The 14,965-nt window shown below is 41.1% G+C and overlaps 3 protein-coding genes across 5 annotated transcripts in view; 2 read left to right on the forward strand and 1 right to left on the reverse strand.

The window, feature by feature from the left end:
- LOC107083044 (chromosome unknown open reading frame, human C17orf53) overlaps positions 1-2,849 on the reverse strand; it is a 14,359-nt gene extending 11,510 nt beyond the window's left edge. The window contains exons 1-4 of the mRNA XM_015371985.1: positions 2,653-2,849; positions 2,475-2,525; positions 1,472-2,401; positions 1,289-1,372 (exon numbers count right to left, since the gene is read on the reverse strand). Coding sequence (XP_015227471.1) covers positions 1,289-1,372; positions 1,472-2,401; positions 2,475-2,525; positions 2,653-2,664 — 1,077 coding nt within the window. The 5' untranslated portion in view covers positions 2,665-2,849. The remainder of the gene's footprint in view (positions 1-1,288; positions 1,373-1,471; positions 2,402-2,474; positions 2,526-2,652) is intronic.
- A 608-nt stretch (positions 2,850-3,457) lies between these two features.
- Positions 3,458-7,117, forward strand: asb16 (ankyrin repeat and SOCS box containing 16). Of its 2 annotated transcripts, none has more exons than XM_015372016.1 (7): positions 3,458-3,616; positions 3,780-4,122; positions 4,201-4,468; positions 4,751-5,159; positions 5,266-5,349; positions 6,561-6,665; positions 6,746-7,117. In XM_015372016.1, exons 2-7 carry the CDS (start codon positions 3,786-3,788, stop codon positions 6,938-6,940), a joined length of 1,398 nt encoding a protein of 465 aa, XP_015227502.1. In that variant the 5' UTR covers positions 3,458-3,616; positions 3,780-3,785; the 3' UTR covers positions 6,941-7,117. The 2 variants fall into 2 exon arrangements, with proteins under 2 accessions (XP_015227502.1, XP_015227503.1); XM_015372017.1 differs by having other exon boundaries at positions 6,561-6,640.
- A 3,829-nt stretch (positions 7,118-10,946) lies between these two features.
- On the forward strand, positions 10,947-14,598 carry tmub2 (transmembrane and ubiquitin-like domain containing 2). Of its 2 annotated transcripts, none has more exons than XM_015372069.1 (3): positions 10,947-11,090; positions 12,614-13,221; positions 13,589-14,597. In XM_015372069.1, the coding sequence occupies exons 2-3, from the start codon at positions 12,629-12,631 to the stop codon at positions 13,980-13,982; spliced, it is 987 nt and encodes a 328-aa protein (XP_015227555.1). In that variant the 5' UTR covers positions 10,947-11,090; positions 12,614-12,628; the 3' UTR covers positions 13,983-14,597. The 2 variants fall into 2 exon arrangements, with proteins under 2 accessions (XP_015227555.1, XP_015227556.1); XM_015372070.1 differs by lacking the exon at positions 10,947-11,090 and adding an exon at positions 11,097-11,242 and having other exon boundaries at positions 13,589-14,598.
- The last annotated feature ends 367 nt before the right edge of the window (positions 14,599-14,965 follow it).

Here is a 14,965-nt window from a genome sequence, read left to right on the forward strand (position 1 = left end):
TATATATATATATATATATATAGTTGTTTTTTGCTTACGTCTTTCATCCTAATCACTCAGGAGGGAAAGTCATTGTGTCATGCTGTGCACAGACACAGGCGGCCACTGATGATGGGAGGCGAAAAAAAAACACCACAAGAAGACTGTCAGAGAAGAAAAACAACCTAAAAGCAACAATTTCCCAGAACGACATGAAAACGAGTGGATGATAAAGAAAGTTTGACAGATGCCCAATAGGAAAAAAAAGGTTTCCTTCAAAGAGCTAAAAGCATTTATGCTTTGATAACACTCTTATCCAGGCTTACAGACTGTATGAAAGCATATCTGGAATAATTTTGTTACGCTTTGCAGTTGGTTGTAGTTAACCTAAGAGGGGAAACAATAAATCATGCAGATCAAACCTGACAGCCCTGGGAGCCAATTTGAGAAATAAGTCTGCTGGTCATCAGATCTGAATCGTTCATATGAATCTGGACATGACCAACTCAAACCAGCCCAGTTCATAGCAGCTCCTCCTCAGCCTTTGTGGTAAAAGCAAAACGAGTGTTTCTCCATCCTGAACATGAGGCCTTTCCCACTACTGCTGAGAATTGCTCTGATTACTGCCCTGCTCTCCTTTCTTGGTTAGAGAGGAAAATAGTGGCAGAATGTCTAAAATGTGTTTGCTTGCATTTGATCCAAATCTGATATCCCTTCATATTAGCCAGATTTAAGGTCTTGCTTCTCACCAACAAAGCCTCTAAACTCTCTGGTGCCTTCCTATGTGCCCGATGTTTTGCAGCTGCATGTTCTACCGTGTGCTTTCTGATCTCAGGACACTGGTCTTATAAAATGTCCTACAGCTAGAAGAAAAACTGTTGCATTTTACTTCTTATGCTGATTTTACTGATTATGTTGCATCTTGCTTTTGTTTTAAATCAATGTTTTATTCTTCTATCTTCTAGTAACTTTTCAGCACTTTGTTTGAAAGCACTTTAATAAATAAATTTATCATTGACTTGTTCACATTTACAAAGTTGTTTGCCTCAATCAAGAACTCGGAAGCACATTTATTTTACCTTTCATGCTCAAGATTTGCTACACATAATATAAAACTAACTCAACTTTCAAGTTTATAAGTGTCCTTAGAAAATAAGAAAAAACTGTAATGATTCAAGACCAGAACTGTTGGGTTGGAATTTGCAAAAAAACTTGTTAATTCATTTAGATCATACAAAGCCTGATTAGTGCTTGTATACTCTATGAGGTCAAACAGTGTGAAGGTGCTTTGCCTCTGGGTTTCTTTTACCTGACTCGGCTGTCGAGCCACAGCCCCGTGAACAGGAGTGTGAGGAACCGAAACCACGATCTGGTCCAGATTCTGACCCTGAGGCTAAGAAATGGAAGAGATAAAGATGAAGATCTTTAACAATTTGTTCTTATTGCTTTGAAATTCATGCTCTTAAAAAGAACAAAAAAAAAAAGATCCAACCTGCTGAGGCAGGAGTCCTGCAGGACCGGGGAAGCGCCTCGTCCTGGGCTGGTGAGCCTCAGAGCAACGCCTCTTCTTGGGCAGCTTGCTGGATGCAGACACCAGCTGGACCAGGCGATTGGTGAGGACCGGCGTGTGCATGGGATGGGGGCTCAAAGCGGAGGCGTTCGCTGAAGGGGCTGGTGCTGGGGAGACAGTATTAAAGAGGCTGCGAGCCTGAGAGGACGCTTGTGGAGTAGCCAAAGGATTCTGCAGACGAGTATAGCTGAAAGAGCTGCTGGGTGCTGGGGAGGTCGCAGCCAGGCAAACAGCAGGACTCCGTGGAGGAACAGCAGGGAAAGTAGGACAGGAACTTGGAGATCGAATATGTGTAGCAGAGAGGCTTTGGGAAGGTGCTTTATAACTAGAGCAGTTTGGAGTCTGAGATGTAACACTTGTCCCCCGTAGGCTCTTATTAGGAGGCTTCTGGCTGCTTACATAGGTGGAAGGTCTCAATGTCTTTACTGATGACGGAGGCTCGGCTGCTACAGGCTTCGACTGAAGCATCGTTTGGTTGTCACATTCATCTAAGTCAGCCAGGTCGACATCCCAATCATCAAAATCATCCTGAGGCGCACAGGGAGTCCTCGGCCCCTCGGTGTGGGCCAGACTCTGTAGAGGCATACAGTTGGAAAGGAGAGGGGAGGCAGGCGTAGTGGAGGAGGAAGAGATCTGCCTCAAACCCAAAGCAACAGTTTGTGCAGCACCACTGCCCCTTGACACCATGCCATTGCACAGTCCAGCCGGTTTCTCTCCCGTTGGCTTGTGGCATATTTTCTCCTGTTCTCTGTGAGCAACAGAGGAAGCCCGCAGGGTGCATGATGGCACAGCAGCTGCCATGTTGGCTGATCCTGGGACTGGGCAGGCGCTCCAGTCTGTCCCCAGTACATCCTGGGACAAAAAGAAACAGAGATAAACAGATGACAGAACAGGAGGAGGGAGGCCAGGTGAAATCAGGTGTTACCTCATCGTCAAAGTCCTCATCCAGGCTAAACAGGCCACTCAGTTTGCAGGTCTGTAATAAAGACAACAGTCTTTTACATAAAAAAAAAAACTAATACAACTTTAACAGACTTAAAAAGTCGCCATACACCAGCAGCTGTTAGCTCAGTTAGCTGTTCCATTTTTTAGCAGTAACTTACCATCGCAGTCATGGAATATCACGATGAAAGCAGAGTCTGTTTAGTTCAGATAAACACACCAAAGTCAAATCGAGTGCCATTCAATAACTGACAGTGAATAAAACCGTTTGTTTTTTATCTGAAAACTTCCTCATAAGTCGATAAACGGCGACCAAACCCTGCATAAGTTTTCAAGGACCTATCGCTGCTTGGGACCGCGCCGACACGTTCAAAGCCGACATGCTGACGTGATGACGTCACCACGCGTGGAGTTGGCGTCAAGTCAAGAGCGTTCCCTGCTCGTCAGGGTGGCGTCGCTCAACTAATACAAGAGGCACTCTCTTTTCCTACGCTGAATCCAAGAGTACATGACAACGTGTGGAAAAAAAAAGATTTAAACACTTTGCTTTCCTAAAAAATTAGCGATTTTATTCCCAGGGATTTTATTATAAATAATAAAATAAAAAATAATAAAATAAATAGCATAATATATATGTTTCTGCTCAGTTTGTATGAACATAAGGTGGAGAAAACCGAAGCAATTATTCCTTCATTTAAAGACATCTTTTTTTTCTTAACTTCGAACAATAAATCACACTGATACTGCTTTTATCCGTTCTTTAATCCATTTATAGACCGATTTAAATAAACAAATAATTTAAAGAATACAAATATATCATTAAAAACAAATTTTTCCAAATCCATTAAAATGTCTCAACATTTCTCTGGAGGTAAAGGTTGGGCTAACACTGCCATCTAGTGGTCAGGTCTCAAACTGCGAGTATCAGTTTGCATTCTGATCTAAAAATATCACAAGTAGAACTTATTTGAGCAGTTATCCTGTGGCTATGTGCACAAATGAAGGGCGTTTGATTCAGAAGTTTATTCGTATAAGTTCAACTTAGAAGAGAAATGGGTCCAGGTTCTTTAATTGGCTTCAAACCAGTTTAAATTCCATTGAAACTCAGGGCACTTCCAGTGACGGGTAAGTAAAAGCTGTTTGTTGATATTCATATAAGCAGCACTGTTCATTGCTTAAAGGCAAGATGTTTAAGTGGAGTTAATAATTGAAAATATAAGCATTATTAATGATCGGTATGAGTGCCAAGCTTTTACACAGATCTTTGCTTTTATGGGAATGACTGCAGGGTGTTATGTCCAAGGACACATTTCCATTCTCCTCTACCTCCCTACGCTCTCTGAGACTGGAACAGGAGCTTCAGGATTGGGAGGATGAACGGAGAGCCTTGGCTAATAGGAGGGCGATGATCAGGCCCCCACTGCCTCTGCCACCCAGACTCCCTCCAAGGCAGCAGTGGCTCCAGGAGGTCAGAGCCCCTCCACCCCAGATCCGCTGCAGAGACACAAGCATCCATAACACCTTTATGTATGGGGACATAAAGGGGGTTTACGCTGTGCTGAAGGACCCTGGGATGGTTAATGCCCTGATGGAGACAGTGCATGAAGAGATGGTGTGGGCTCCAGAAATGGGTATGCCTTCAGAAGCTTTGGTATATAGTTTGAATGGGAGTTAGTATTGTCAGTAACTTTGAACATCTTCTCTCTCAGGTATGTGGACACTGAGCTCCAAGGTGAAACAAACATCGGCCTTACGCCTGGCTGCCAGCCGGGGACACACAGCATGTGTGGAGGAGCTGCTGTTTCGTGGAGCTGAGGTGAACACCGACCCCGGAGGCAACACTGCACTCCATGATGCCTGCATAGGCGGCCACTCTGTCTGTGTCCAGCTGCTTCTCTCCCATGGAGCAGATCCAGATGTGCTGGCAGCAGATGGTAGTGCTCCCCTTCACCTCTGTACCTCTGCCCAGTCATTCCAGTAGGTGGTCAAGCTGTTTATACCGAAAATCTTAGTTTAACCCATTTTCCCAAAGTGGTCAGTACAGATAATGGAAGATGTCAATCAAGGAATGATGTTACATATACAGAAAAGAAGGTTTTTAAGTTATCTGAAAACTTGACATATTTACATGAGTGCCTACACTTTTATAAAAATTGAAAAAGTTCTAAAACCACAGAAAAATAAAATCCAAATTGGTTATCAACACAAAATAAATTGAGAAAAGCTCTAATCAAGTGGTAACCTGTGATTGTTTTCAAGATGTGCTAAGCTGCTTTTAGAGGGAGGCGCAGACATCAATGTGAGAAGCAGGGAGTCGAGGCTCACACCTCTGCATGTGGCTGCTCAGAGGGGCCTGGAGGAGCACCTGGAGCTCTTTCTAAGCCTTGGAGCGGATGTTTTGGCCACTAACCGAGAGGGGGAGACGCCCCTGAATGCTGCGTGCTCTGGAGCCGAGAGGCCGTCTGAAGCTGGGAGGTACCTGCGTGTGATCCAGAAGCTGCTGGATGCAGGAGCTAATCCTCAAACTGCAGGCAGGAAGCAACACACCCCACTGCACAATGCCTGTGCAAACTGTTGCCCGAGGATTGTAGATGTCCTCCTGGAGCACGGAGCTAAGGCTGATGTTGAGAACTGTGCAGGTTACACACCAATGGACTGTTTGCTCCAGGTACTAGATGTTCTGAATTACAAAAATTACAAAACCAATATTATTATTAATAAAGAGAGCACTATATAAGGCTTTTCATTTTTTTTTGTATTTGTTTTATTTTGAGATTGTGGAAGATTACCCGGTGCAGCAGTGTGAGGCGATAGCAAGATCCCTTCTAAACTATGGAGCCAAACCTGTTTCACCAAAGGTTCAACCAACACTAAGATTATGTACACACACTAAAAAAACAACACCTGTTTTGTTTTGTTTTTCAAAGTTAGATATTGATTTCTTAAAAGTTTTTAGTTACCCTTTGTTTTTTTTATTTTTGCTTTTTTTTATTTTAGATCTTGCTGCTAAGGCGCCCAACAATTCTGTAATCTTTAGAGGTGGTTTTGGTTGACAGTTCTTCAAGATTTCCTAGAGTCTGTCAGTCTTCAACTTCCGTTACTGCTCTTAAAGATATAGTGAAGGAATTTAGGGAATTTTTTGAAAGACCTGCCCTCTGCACTGTAGAAAAAAATGCACATGCACAACCCTGTACCCGCTCCCGAGAGGGACCGCCTATTAAATGCGCGCCAGAGCATGCACCACCCTATTTCTCCTTGTACATGCTCTGTTTGTTACTACATTTAGCTCCTTAATGCAACCCCTCTAGAAACTAGCAGCAAATCTAACACATTTTTTCATGTGTTCACGCCAAGACTTTGGCGTGAACACATAGAGAACTGATCAGTCTGAGTTGATTGTTTTTTGCAAACAGACAACAAGCCCCTAGCTCCTCCAAAATACAGGGACTTAAATGCAGCAGCTGCAGCCTGTTTTTGCAGTCAGTGAGCAGAGCGACTTTCCTTTTTCCCCATTTAACGAGTCGCACATATGCACTCAGCTTCCACTGATCCCCCTGAATTAAAATCAGAATGCAAATATAATATTTAGTGCATTTTTCTCTTTTAAACTGTTCCATTCAGAAAGAATAGGGTGTGGTTGTGGTTTTTCTAGCTGACACACCCCCAGCATCTCAGAGCAGAGACGCTGGGGGACTGGGGGAGTGATATTTTTTCATTACTTTTGAGACCTAATTTTATATGTTTAATTATGTTTTACATCATTTAAATTTGGATGAGTGATTAGTAAAAACTGTCTCTGTGCCTAAAAATGTTTTTAAAAGATTTAAAAAAAATTAGATTTTTACTTTAAGTTACAATTAACGGCCCAGTCTTTGTGCTGTGCATGAATAACAGACATAGTAGAACTTGTATCCAGGTGGACCTTATTAAAACCTAACAAGAAACTGAATAAATATGTTTTTACCCCAACTGGGGGATTTCTAGTGAGCTCTTATCCGAAAACCTTTTGATGAGAAGAAGTATGATGCATCTGTTGCTGTGCTAATGACTCAACTTTTATCGGTCTCAGATGCTGAAACAGCTGGCCTTCTATCCTGATGTTCTGGGGCTAATGCTGAACTCCTACACCTCCATCCCGCCCTGTGATTGGTTAGAATCCCTGCCTCCTGACAAGGTGAGCTCTCTGAGGTTTTAAATCCTCTCTCCTCTTGTCGTTTTTGCTCAGGGCTGTTATGTCTCTGTTTCTCCTCAAAGTTGCCCCAGGAGGACCTGCCGTTCTTCCTGTCAGTGCGCCAGTGGACGGGTCAGCCTCGATCCCTGCAGCATCTCTGTCGATGTGCTTTACGTCAGCATTTAGGAGCCCAGTGTCACTCAGCTGTCTGTAAGCTGGACATTCCTGCTTCAGTGAGAGATTATCTGCTATTGTGCAACAACAGGACACTGCAGTGAATGTTGATTCTTCACAGTAATTATGTACTTTTATGAAGCTTTTCAAAGTCTCAAAATCTTCAAAAATATATATATTTTTTAATTTTTAATTTAAACTGTGATATATTGTTTTAAAAGTCTTCACAGCCGATGGAGTTCAGCCTGATATATGTTACCTTTAAAATTACTTTTTCCTGTTCTGTCATAAGAAAAAAATGTTCACAAATAAAAATGTGAAAATGTTGCATGCATTGGAATTTAACCCTTTTTTACCATGGAGAAAATCAGACCCTGGAACAAATCAGAACCACGTCACACAGATGAATCCCACGCATGGAGCTGCAAGCATCCTTCCTCGACTAAAGCAGAAGAAGAGCTGGACTGTTGTGGTCAGAAGACTTCTTGTTAGATCAAACGTAATAATTCATTCTGTTTGGAAATCAAAGTCCCAAGTTATGAAGGAAAAGTAGAGAATCCCAGAATACTCATTGCTGGAAGTCTGGTATGAAATTCCCTCTGTCAGTGATGATCAATGGCACCATGTCATCTCCAGGTGATGGTCCACTGTCTTCTCTATCTACCAAGATTTTAAAATAACTTCATCCCTTCTGTTTAACTTTACAGAGATGCAAATTTTCCAGTAGGATCTGGTACCTGACAACCCTGCTGAACCTGGTTCATTAAACATGGTGTTACTGGTGTTAGTAATGACCCTTAACATGGAGATCATGGAGGATCTATTCCCCATCGAAGAAAGTTGAGCTCCATGAACAGTTCAGCAGGGCCACAGCTTATCATCTCTATACGCAATGACAGAAAAGAAGACCCCTCTGATTATTAAATGCATATAAAAAGCCTTTACATTACCTTTTTTTTTTTATTGATCTTAAAGTAATTCCCTGGAATAGAAATTTTGAGTCTTCATTATCTCCATCAATTCTCATCTAAATTCCATGGAACAGGACTTGAAATATTTAATTATCTTCTCAATGTACCTACAGCAATGGAGTATAAAGTTGTATGAGTGCTAAAATATATTAATCTTTAGTTGCGGTATTCTATTTTTCATATGTGGACCAACCTGTACATCTACTGTTATTTCCCTGCTTTGCATTTACTGGCTGATGTTATGATTCATCCTGAGAGATACCTGAACCTTTGTAGCAGCACTACCACTGTTGGTTTCTTGGGATAAATGATTTTCACCTTGATATTCATTAATAGACTGGAACAACATCAGCACCACTGTTGAGGAAACCTCAACCTATCCACATATTGATCCATCTTATATTCACTCCTGAACAAGATCTCACAGTGCTGAAAACTTCATGTGTATAAATGATATTCATAAAATGCAGTAGAACACTGAATTTTTAAAGGATTTGAAAATTCGCAATCTAATGCAAATGTGATGATTACAAGTGTGATACAGAGTCTGGATTTGTGACTTGATTAGAGTTTTAACAGTTCAACAGCTTTATTGGCAGTGGGGAAAAAACTGTTGCCAAACCTTCAGCTTATAGAGAGGAAAAGGCAATTAATGTAAGTGATCCAGAGTCTTCCTCAGGGTTTTCATACCACAGGCATGTGTATGCAGAAGCCTGTCATTTAGAATGTATATATACAGTATATATATATATATATATATATATATAGGACAGGAATGCACATCAAAATTAAAAAGCAGATATTACATCTTTCCATAACATCTTGTTCTTTACATGACCCAAGGGAGCTTACCGGTAATTGGTTTTACAAAAAGAGTAGGTTGAGTATGCAGGACAGAGTCAAGGAAAAAATGTAACATTTAAATCATACAATGAGAAATCTACCTTGAAAAGCGTTTTCTAATTGTACATTATACTTTGAATTAATATAGAGGAATTTGAAATTGTATTTATCTGTAATTATTGTATTTATATAAACCTGTAATTTAAAAATGTATTTTCAAATCCTATTTTATATGTATATTTAGTTATGCTGCTATAGGTTTAGGCTATTGGAGGACATATGGACCACTTCTCTTAATTCTGCTTTTTTCCAATCCCGCAGTGTTTGTTAGTTCAACTATTTCTGTGCTCTCTCTGCTTTTTCTCATAGTAGCTTAATCTGGTCTGTTCCTGTTAGGCTGTGGGACCATCCTGGAGAGAAATATCAGCTGTGGTCCTGCCATCAACACCTTAGATTATAGATGATAGATTTGGGCCTGTTTTTCAGTGCTTATTGCTGTTTCTCTCCCGACATAGCTATGGGCTTAGCTTTTACTAAATGTGTGTGCTTCCTTTTATCCTTTGCCATGAAAACTGTCTCAGACCATGTCTGCTAAACTGCTTCTTTCCCATACAGAGCCCCCTATGGAACTAGTTTACCTTTTACCTTTTCCAACATAAAAAGTATTTATAGATCAGAGCTTCTATGTTTGTTTTCTATGTCAGCTTGTGTCTTCTATGTCATTCATACTGAGTTCTTCTGCTATGATCTCAGCCCCGACAGCTTCTCTGATTACTCGCTTCATTCACCTGCTGTACCCTCCCCGCTCTCTAATATCATTTATCTTTTTCACCTGCTTCCTCTCCTATATATATATTTATATATATATATATATACGGTTGAGCCCAGCTATCAGGGTTTATTTGTGTCAGTTATTCATGTTTTTTTCATGAGTTTTAGTTAAGTTTCTGGTTCATGTCCTGACTCTGGAAGGCCAGTGGATTGAGAGGGTTTAACGTTTGTCTGCTGGTCGTGTCCTGGCTCTTCAATGAGCCCTCAGGTTTTGGCTCGGCGTGCAGGGGAGTTCCATTTTAATTCCTGTAAGCTTGGCTCCAAGGTGGAGACCAGCTTAAAGTTCTGCATTTATCCTGGAACCACATCTTGTTTATGTGTATCTATACCACTGAGTCCGCCTGACTTTATCTGTGTGTCTGTCTGGGCATGCCTCTGGACCCGTCTGAACCTGCCTTCATGCTCTGAGGATTCCTGGAAGCCTGGATCCCCCAGACTGGGATCGGCTTCCTGCATGTTCGCCGGGGCTGCAGCACCTGGGAGACTCTGAGCGGCGCATGCCGCATCTTGTTGGCAGCCCATCGGCTGGATCGTACCTCTTTAAAGGAAGATGGACTGAACTGTTAAACCAGGTAAGTGACTCACACTGATAATCATCTCCTGTAGATGATTGTGGTCACTTACCTGTGTTTCTCTCACATCCAGAATGCCAGTGATGGGTGGCGCCTCACCCCCCTGCAGCTGCTGCGGTCCGACTATCCTCAACAGCCTGCATTTCTGTTATGTTATTTTCTGTCATTAAATGTTTTGAAACAGTTTTTATAACATCAACTTGAGGTTTCTTTCTGTGAAAAGGGAGTTTTTATTCTCTACTGTTGCTGCATGGATGCTCTGTGAGAGGGATTGCTGTCAAGTTGATGAGTTGACCCAATCAGCAAGTGGTTCCGTTAAAACCTTGAACCAATCTGATCTTATGGAATTGTCTGTATTGAGCCTGTAGATTACATGTGGTGTGAATTCCCACCATATAAATAAACTGAATCGAATTGAATATTTAGAAACCATAAATCTAATTATAAATGCCTTTCCTAACCACTCATTTAAAAATGTAATTCCTTATTACATTTCTGTTTTCACCTTGCAATTTCAATTTCCATCTTAGCCATTGGACCTTTTTATACTACCCTCTACGTTTAGCCTTTTTTGTGACCCTTCTGGTCCCTGAGCACAGAAAATCAGTTAAACCAATTAGTTACTCCCCAGATTTAGCTAGCCAGCTTTCCAATTGGTCATTTTGTGAAGTATGTGATGCTGTATAATCAGAAAACAATTTTCAAGCTGGATTTCTAATTTTATTTAAATGTTAAAGTTGAAATATTTTTCTCTTTCGGTGACTCTCCTGGTCCACCATAGACTGAGACACTGGATTTCGTTTTAGAGACACTTAGGTTGATGTTTACAGAACTTTTCCATCTTGCTCTCCTGTAATGTCGTAAATCAAACGGTAGGAGGAGCAGGAGGCGTGTCCTGTTTCTATAACAACCGCTCCCACCTCCGACTGGTGACGTAACTGAGCTTGCACTGTGTTTATTCTGGGGTTTTTGAGCCGAAGCTGCTAACTAGAACCGAGCCTGGTGTTTTAAACATGCGTTGATTTTACAGTTGGCAGGTAAGAACAGCCGGGATACCGTTTATAAAGGACTTTTAAATGTTTGCTCGAAGCCTGCGCTCAATGTGAACTCTGTTGCGACAGAAGACAGCTAGCTCTGCGGCTCGTAAACAGCGGAAGGTCGTTTTCCATCAAGCTAGAAAGGCTAGCTGGTAAGCTAAGCAGCTAATGAGAGCAGAATGACAGTCTGACAAATAAACAGAATACATTTCTTAATTTTTAAAGCTTTAGAACAAATGCTTAGTGTTAATACGACATAAATAACGCGAGATACAACGTTGGCAGTCACTTAATGTTGCCTTTTTCGCTGCTGGGCTTTTTAAACGGAACTAACCACGTCCTTACTGACTTTTTAATCTGCAAAGTGATCCTAAAATAAATAACATCTACCAGAAAATATCTTGATCGGAACCGTGTGTTTGTGCTTTGAGGTAATCATGGAGTATACCTAAGCTTTAAAGAATGTCAGCAGAGAAGCTGGTTTTTCCGGTTTCTTTCGTCACTTAAACGCATCACAGTTTCTGTATTTTCCCAAGACAAGCATATTTTCTTTCAAATGTTTTTAACATTTATATTAGCTCATTATCCACTTCATACATTTAATTTTAGCTTGATAATAGTTCAGAATTTAAATATCTCATGCCTTTTTAATAATTAGTATGCATAATAAACATTGCAATAGACTCTTTGCACAAAAAGTACCGGAAAACCTGTACATCTATAAGCATTGGCTCGGGAGTAACTTGCATTAGTGTTAATATATAGGTATAAATAGGAATTTGTTTTGCTTATTAGAGTTTTTAAAGCCAGTTGTAATAGCAGTCCTTTTTCTTGATTTCCGTGAGTAAATCACCTCAGTATTTGGAGAAAGGTGTGCAGCATTACACAAATTATGTGATCTGAAATAAGGCATTTAATTCTTATCCTAATTTTGGGCTATTTTATTTCTATTATTATAGTATTATAAGAGTATTATAACACTCTTTAGAGATACTTTTCATGTATCATTTAATTGAACAGACTAGTAGACATCTAAAATAAACACTTCCAAATAGAATATTTTTGTTTTCTAGAGTAACACTGGCATAAAGCCTCATTATCTGCTTAAGTAATCAGGTTGCTTTGACAGAGCTACTAAACCTTACTTTGATATGACTAAAGGACTAATGCCTGATTGCTCTTTCATTAAGTTTGAAAGCCAAGATAAACAGAAGTTTCATCTTAGGCATTTTTTACCATGTGGCTTAAAGATCTCCCCACAGCCGCTTAGCAAGCAGTGAAATAGAAGGTCTGGAAGTGAAACTAAAATAAATGGTCCCCATTACAGTGAGAAATCATCGAATAACCCCAATCAAAACTTATGGTATTAAAATATTTATTAGAATGTCACAGGTGTCTTGATTTTAGTTTTACTGTCATTTCATTTTTAGTTATTGTATATAAAGCAGAAAACCGACATAAGGTTATAATTTGTGTGGTGAATCTCCCCTAACCATCCCCTCAAACAATCTCGTCTCCGACAGGCTTAAAGGACAGAGATGGCGGTGTGTGCACTGACCATGTTGGAGGGGATGGAAAACGAAGTGGTGGCCGCAGGCGGCGCACTGCTTCTGGCCCTGGCCCTCATCATGGCCTGGCTTTCAACCCATGTGGCAGATCGGGGAGACCACATACTGGGCACCATCCTCACTGTGGGCGCCCATGCCTCTTTGATAGGCCTGGGAGCCCATGATAACTATAGCGGAGGGCCTAATGGTGCTGACGCTCCTGAGCAGCAGGCTGCTCAACCTTCACAGGAGAACAAGCCGGATGATGGTGAGCCTTCAAATGACAGAGGAGAGGGTGACGGGGAGGGAACCGAGGACATCTGGACTGACCTGCGGCTGGACATACAGAGCAAACAACCTCAGGTGGGGATGTTGCATTCTTCTGATGGCGAGGAGGATGAGGAGAATGAGGATGAAGAAGATGAGCTGAGAATGGCAGAACAGCAGCCTTTGAAGGCTGTTGAGAGTTTGAGCACCATGGTCCACTGTGCTTCCACTTCCATCTCCGTCCGGCTAAAGTTTTTGAATGACACAGAGGAGGTCGCTGTTGTAGAGCCAGAAGATACAGTGGGAATACTAACAAGGTTTGTAGATCAAAAATATTTAAAAACCTTAAGCTTAGAAAGCAAAGAGGCTGGTAAACATTTAGCTTGGGAATTCTCCCAAAGCTAAAAAACAAAAAGCCACTCTTCAGGTTTTGCATCATTGTTTAAAGCTGACAACACAAATATCTCAAAACTACGGTAAACCAGGTTTCTGTAGCAGGCCTACAGGCAGAAACAAATGTTAAAATGGTTTTACCTTGTTTAGTTAAGATCCTTTTAGTTGGGTACAAAAAGCTCATTCTGGATGGTATTACCTCTACTGTGACCAAATCATAACATTTAAGCATATCTAAAGCAGAATTAATCCTTTAACATATCTTTTATCTAATTTCTCTTCCTTTTTCAGCAAATGTTTTTCAGGACGAGAGCATCAGGTTAAGTTGATCTACCGAGGCCAGCTGCTGCAGGATCCTAAGAAAACGCTTTTTTCTTTAAACATCACAAACAACAGCGTGATCCACTGCCACATCTCCCAGGCCATGCAGGGACCCAACCCAGAGGAAGGGGCTCAACCCGGAGCAGGAACTGGAGTTGGACCAGGGGGTCCTGGAGGATTCAGGGCTGCCAGCGTGGCCATAAACACCAGTAGCCTGGTGGTGCCTGTGTTTGTGGTGATCCTGGCTGTTGTCTGGTACTTCCGCATCAACTACAGGCAGTTCTTCACCGCCCCTGCGACCATCTCCCTGGTTGGAGTCACTGTGTTTTTTAGCTTTCTGATATTTGGAATGCACAGCCGCTGAGGACACAGAGACATGGCTCAGTGATGCAGATCGATATAAAGAAAAATATAACTGCAGTAGTCGGATGGTAACCAGAAGAGATGGACTCATTAAATAAAAAAAACAAAGTGGCTCAATGCCACTGCTGCAGCTGCTTATTGCGTGTGTCTAAGCACATCCAGAGAAAAGGTGAATACGGTTCAAGCTCAGATCAAGAGAATTTAGCACCTAAGTGGTCACAATCACCTTAAAACACTTTAGCTTTATCCTGTTTTTGTTTGATACTGGAAGATTTATGGATCTATCTTGTCTTACTCCTATAAATTGTTTTAGGAAAAAGTAAAGTTGACTTATGTTGATAGAATGTAAAAGGCTTTCTGTGGATGAACACAATCTGTACAACTTTCAAGACATTTTTTGTTGCTTCATATCAACACCTTAAAGTTCTGTAAAACAAAGTCATTGCAAGAGAGGCTGTACATAGGTTGTATTTTCTGTATATAAAATAGAATCCATCTGATGAATCTACATCTGGCACTTACAGAGCGGCAGTGGGACATTCCTCCTGATTAAAACTGGACCTGTCTTGTTTCAGCTTTATCTAGAATAAAAAAAAAAAATTCCAGCCAAGTCGGTTTCATTCGTCTGTTGCTGCAATAAACATTTATTCACAAACACATCATGGCATTAAAGAAAAGCCTTACATTTCAACACATGCTCTCCTTTGTGCTTGTTAGAGGTCAGTCAATGTTGCATTTTCAGTCAATGCAAAACAGCTGTTATCTTTATTCACATAATTACTTTGTTACAACATAATGTTGACAGTGCACATAATGAGCTGTAACTGGTTTGGGTTTATGAAGGGAAAAACCAATGTTACAGCAAAATGTGTGCAAAACAAGTTAAGCTTTTCCCTGAAAACGTAATGAGGCATCCGCTGATTGGCATCTGCACCATATCCACTTCTGATCAAGCTTACAGGCACTCATAAGGACACATTTTAG

The sequence above is a fragment of the Cyprinodon variegatus genome, unplaced genomic scaffold (genome assembly GCF_000732505.1).
Source record: "Cyprinodon variegatus isolate N-32 unplaced genomic scaffold, C_variegatus-1.0 Scaffold68, whole genome shotgun sequence".
NCBI classification, from domain to species: Eukaryota; Metazoa; Chordata; class Actinopteri; order Cyprinodontiformes; family Cyprinodontidae; genus Cyprinodon; species Cyprinodon variegatus.

Excerpts from the sequence above, each read along its gene's own strand:
- asb16 (XM_015372016.1), top strand. The coding sequence starts at position 3,786 with ATGTCCAAGGACACATTTCCATTCTCCTCTACCTCCCTACGCTCTCTG. Across the intron at positions 4,123-4,200 it reads GGTGTGGGCTCCAGAAATGG|GTATGTGGACACTGAGCTCC; the intron begins GTATGCCTTCAG and ends CTTCTCTCTCAG. Across the intron at positions 5,160-5,265 it reads CAATGGACTGTTTGCTCCAG|ATTGTGGAAGATTACCCGGT; the intron begins GTACTAGATGTT and ends TTTTATTTTGAG.
- tmub2 (XM_015372069.1), top strand. The coding sequence starts at position 12,629 with ATGGCGGTGTGTGCACTGACCATGTTGGAGGGGATGGAAAACGAAGTG. Across the intron at positions 13,222-13,588 it reads ACAGTGGGAATACTAACAAG|CAAATGTTTTTCAGGACGAG; the intron begins GTTTGTAGATCA and ends TTCCTTTTTCAG.